Source organism: Otolemur garnettii, unplaced genomic scaffold (genome assembly GCF_000181295.1).
Source record: "Otolemur garnettii isolate 467f Iridium unplaced genomic scaffold, OtoGar3 scaffold00075, whole genome shotgun sequence".
NCBI lineage: Eukaryota > Metazoa > Chordata > Mammalia > Primates > Galagidae > Otolemur > Otolemur garnettii.
In genome coordinates this window covers 2,965,509-2,970,817 of record NW_003852470.1, presented here as the reverse complement: position 1 = coordinate 2,970,817, position 5,309 = coordinate 2,965,509, and the positions used below count along the sequence as shown (strand labels likewise).

At 42.8% G+C, this 5,309-nt stretch overlaps 1 protein-coding gene across 1 annotated transcript in view; it reads left to right on the top strand.

Moving 5' to 3' along the window:
- Positions 1 to 5,309, top strand: part of GLRX3 (glutaredoxin 3) — a 38,835-nt gene that overhangs the window by 8,469 nt on the left and 25,057 nt on the right. Inside the window, exon 2 of the mRNA XM_003794056.3 lies at positions 747 to 855. Coding sequence (XP_003794104.1) covers positions 747 to 855 — 109 coding nt within the window. The remainder of the gene's footprint in view (positions 1 to 746; positions 856 to 5,309) is intronic.

The window sequence follows — 5,309 nt, the reverse complement described above, 5'->3', positions numbered from 1 at the left end:
GCTGTCTGGGGGCAGCCGAGGAGAGTAGGGAGGCCGTGTCTCTGCAGTGGGCTGTCTGGGGGCAGCCGAGGAGAGTAGGGAGGCCGTGTCTCTGCAGTGGGCTGTCTGGGGGCAGCCGAGGAGACTAGGGAGGCCGTGTCTCTGCTGTGGGCTGTCTGGGGGCTTCAGAGATAGCAGCAATTTTCTATTTCTTTAGCTGGGTGGTAAGTGCACAGATACTCATTTTATTGTTATTCTTTATACCTTACACATGATATAAATACTCTTTTGTATGAATTAAATATTTAACAAAAATTGAGTCTGTCACTGCTGCTTTATTAACATTCTTTGGTAGGCTCATATTTATTTTATTACATGGGTTCTAATGTTTAGAAAAATATCTAGAAGATTTTAATTAGAAATAGTTTATTTCACCACATTTTTCCAGCTGGGAGAGGGTAGAGCTCATATATTTTATTTCTCCCACTAAGATTTTATTATTTTCTTTGAATAAGTATTATTGTGGCCCAAGTGCCTCCAAGAAATTGACTTGATGAGTTTATTACTATTGTGGGTGGAAACTTTCCCCTGTGCTTTGAGCTGAGACACTGGCTTGCAGGTTAAAAGGCGATTTCCTCTAGCGGCTGTGCTCACCTGCTCTTAGTTTTCCAGGAGGGCAGATATGTTATCAGCAATGTGAAGTTCATTTTTTATATATTGTTATGAAGTGAGTATAATTTTTAAACATGCACTGTTTTGATTTACAGGTCCCTCCTTGTGGTCCACTTCTGGGCACCATGGGCGCCTCAGTGTACACAGATGAATGATGTGATGGCAGAGTTGGCTAAAGAGCACCCTCAAGTTTCGTTTGTGAAGGTATTGCACGTTCAGTGTCATGTCTTTTATGAATTTGTTCTGACTTACGGGTTAGGCTAGATTTTATTAACTAAGTAAAGGGGGTGTGATGTGGAATTCCAAGTATTTATAAATGGTGTTGTGGTCTCGTTTTTTGCAGTAGTTTATGCTTAAGAATCTTAAACTGATTTTGCATTTGTTTTTTTTTTTTTTTTGCAGTTTTGGCTGGGGCTGGGCTTGAACCCGCCACCCCTGGTATATGGGACTGGAGCCCTACTCCTTGAGCCACAGACGCCGCCCTGATTTTGCATTTGTTAGGCACACTTTCCCTCACCTGTTTCTGGGGACATGAGTGCCAGGCGTTGGCAGGCTGCAGCAGGGGTGCTGGAGAGCAGGAGCAGGCTGGATACCTCATCATGGGAAATGGTGGTTTTAAGATAACTAGAATAGAGCCTTACTAAAATAGAAACTTGTCATTGAAAATTACATCTGATGTGGAGAATGATCCAGGTTGCTGGGGAGCAGGAGGAAGCTGCTGTCTTGGCTTTGGTGAATATAGACCTCTGGGAGAAGCTGGAAGAATTTCTCACCCCGTTGGGATGGAGGGGATGGGAGCCAGACAGTCTCTTCCTTGCCTCCTTTGTTTTTTGCTCTGGTTCGGTGTGTTCCTCCTTTCTGGTGCCTGTTTGCGTGGATGGGCACCAGAAAAGTGATAGTCCTGCTCAGGGATCAGCTCGGGTGGTCTAACACGTTAGAGTTGTCATTTGGGACTTTGTACTGGCTTAGGCAGCAGGGCCAAAGTGTGCCTTGAGAGTTTTAGACATGAGTTTCTGAGGAAAGGAGGCACGTCTTGTCTTCAACCCCCTGAATCCTTAGGATTTAAAAACTAACAAAACAAAGTCTTGTTTCAAAATCAGAATTTTTGAGTTCAGAATACATGTTGGCCAGTATACCCTGTGTGGGGTGGGGTTAAAACTAACATTACCTGTATTTGTCTCTGTGCCTCTTTGTATGTAAACTGAAAGCTCAGAATTCTGATAGGCTAGTTCATTTGTATGGTAGGTGGTAACATTTTCAGAAAGCTTCCGCATAGATAAGTTCTGATAGGCTAATTCATTTGTATGGTAGGTGGTAACATTTTCAGAAAGTTTCCGCATAGATAAGTTCTGATAGGCTAATTCATTTGTATGGTAGGTGGTAACATTTTCAGAAAGCTTCCGCATAGATAAGTTCGCTTGGAGTAGGTATTACACTCAGGTGGTTCAAAAAGCCAAACAGCAGAGGAAGGTGTGCACTGACAATCTTGCCCACTCCTTGCCTGCCAGTCCTGTTGTCTCACTCCATAAGTAACCACATCCATTAATTTTGTATGAATCCTTGCAGTGTTTCTTTATGCAGATAGAGCATATATGAATATAATAGTTAGCTTTTTAAAATTTAAGGACTTATTTAAAATTCCAATGAAATGTGTAATGTAACCTTAGAATGTAACCCTAAAATGTCCAATATAAATAATACAAGGGGACATTAAAACTGCATGTTTGGTCAGTGATAAAAGATAATGATTACAAGTGAAATGAATGATTAAACATTTCCATCATAAGATTAATCAAGATGATGGTAATTGTCCAGAGTCTGCTTTTATGTGGATAATGTTACTGGTTTAGATAACACATTGTTCTGAGCTGCCATCTGAATGATTTATTTAGAGTGATTATAGAATTACTTCTCACATTGGTACCAGACTTGGCAGTGAGATTTTAAGTTGTTGGAGTGCTTAGGTGTCTCAGTGTGCTAGGGGTTGGAGAAGCCTTAGCACTGTCAGGTTGTGGGGGTACTGGAGCCTGACTGCACTTGGCGTTTGTGGGGACACCAGCAGGGCTGGACTGGTCACACTTCCCAGAGTAATCACTTTCCAGAAATTCACTCTGTGGCCTGGCTTCTCTTGCATTAGACTTTATCAAGGGCAAAGGTAATTTACTTGGATGTTGTAAGGTAGACAATTAAAAGGCGCTCACTGAGAGATGGTGAGCAAATGGCAAACTGTTTGAGAGATTGTCGGCTCTTTGCAGTAAGAGAGGCATGCAGTTCATTTGCTACTGAGAGCTTTGGAAATTTCTAGAGTGTGGAACTAGTATTCTGTTACGCTTGCTGTGTATCTGTATCTTTTGATATCTTAGTCTTTTTTTAAATGATGCAATAATTTGACATTTTTAACTTGTAAAATAAAGAGATTAGGCTGTTCTTATGACTGGGAAAAAAATATTTAAATAAGTCAACTTAAATTAGACGTTTTTAACTGATTGTAAGGTTTTTTTGACTGTCAGTAATTTCTTATTTGGTAGGAGGTGGTAAATGCTACCATAGACAAGTTGCTCACATGTTTTCAGGTCTGAGTAGTTAGTTCTGATTGGAGTGGAATGCTGAGAGGCAAAGTTGTCACGTTGATTGTGTCTGAGTCCCTCATTCATTATACACATGATGTGGTTATAAAGGGTTTTCAGACTCCTTCTGGGAGCCATGTGTATGATAAGTTCCACTTTCCTGAATCACTGCCATATCTAACTGGATCCTGAGGGTCTAGGGCCAGCCCTAAGGCTCTCACTAAAATTCTTATAGAAACCTTATATGTGGTGGGAGTGGTGGCTCACGCCTGTAATCCCAGCACCGTGGGAGGCCGAGGCTGGTGGATTGCTTGAGCTCAGAGGTTCGAGACCAGACTGAGCCAGAGTGAGACCCCTGTCTCTAAAAATAGCCGGGCCTTGTGATGAGCACTTATAGTCCCAGCTACTCGGGAGGCTGAGGCAAGAGAATTGCTTGAGCTCAAGAGTTTGAGGTTGCTGTGAGCTATGACACCCAGCACTCTACTGAGGGTGACAAAATGAGACTCTGTCTCAAAAAAAAAAAAAAAAGAAACGAAGCCTTATTTGTTCAGAATAATATTAAATAGCTAGGACTCTGTGCCCATAGCATAGTGGTTATGGTGCTGGCCACGTGCACTGAAGGTGGTGGGTTTGAACCTGGCCTGGGCCTGCTAAACAGCAATGACATTTATAACAAAAAGATAGCTGGGCATTGTGGTGGGCACCTGTAGTCCCAGCTACTTGGGAGGCTGAGGCAAGAGAATCACTTAAGCCCAAGAGTTTGAGGTTGCTGTGAGCTGTGATGCCATGGCACTGTACTCAGGGCAACATAGTGAGACTATCTCAAAAAAAAAAAAAATTGCTAGTTAAAATTATTTTTTTGGAGACAGAGTCTTATCTTGTTTTCCTTAGTAAGAGTGCCATGGCCTCATAGCTCACAGCAACCTCAAACTCTTGGGCTTAAGCGATCCTCCTACCTCAGCCTCTGAAGTAGCTGGGACTATAGGTGCGCACCACAATGCCTGACTTTTTTTTTTTAAAGAGACAAGGTCTCAGTCTGGTCTGACTGAGGCTGGTCTTGAACTCATGAGATCAAACAATCTACGCTCCTTGGCCTCCCAGAGCCCTGAGATCACAGGCGTGACCCACCTTGGTCAGCCTAGTTAGACTGTCTGATGGTGTTTTTCTTTGCTTTTCAAGTTACATGATCGTTTTGTTAGTGCTCTGTCTCATCCTGATGCTGTTCGTGTCTTTGCCTAAAATGGAAATACACATCGATTGTTTGACAGTCTTTCAGAAGACGGGGTCTGGCAGAAGGGGTGGGAGGAAGAAGGGGAGTGTGAAAAGCCTGGTGCCGGCATCTGGTTGTATCTGAGATCCAGATCCCGTCCATTTTGTATCTTTCGCCTTTATTTTTTGTGGCTTGTTTTTTTGTGTATCTGGACGTAGTCTGTGTCACTAATTGGATTATTAGGAAATACTCCGTGTTTTTGTCTGTATTGTTATTTCGTTCCTGTTTTGGTGGCCTCTTGATAGTGTGATATTGAGGTAGGGACCTTTACCTTACTGTGTTTTCAGGCGACTTCTGCCCCCCTTGCTGGTGTCCCCAGCTCCACTTCCAGCTTGGTACCCTGGTCCCACTGGGCCATGGTGCTCATTGTGCTACATTAGCACACTGTAGTGCAGACATTCTCAAGGTCAGACCTGCCAGCCAACAGGCTGGTGGGATTTATACAGAGTGTCCCAAAATTCACCCCTAAAGTCGCCATACACAGGGAAAATTGAAAATTGTAGCTACGTGTATCTCATTCACAAAGTACTCATTACAAAATTTTACAAAATATTCTCTATGTATCAGCTACCTCTTTGTAAAATTTTGTCTTACACCATTTTCTCTGGCTCCTGGGTGAAGAATGGTTTAAAGGGGAAGGGTGCAGAATAGAAGCAGGTACGCTGGGTGGCTCTTTCCCTAGGTCACCTGAAGGTGACTTGATGCCATCGTCTGAGTCAGCATCTGTCAGGAAGGAGAGCCCAGAAAACTTATCGGTGAATTAGATGTGGGAGGTGAGAGAAGTGGATTAATCAAGGTTATCTCCCTTTTTTTTTTTTTTT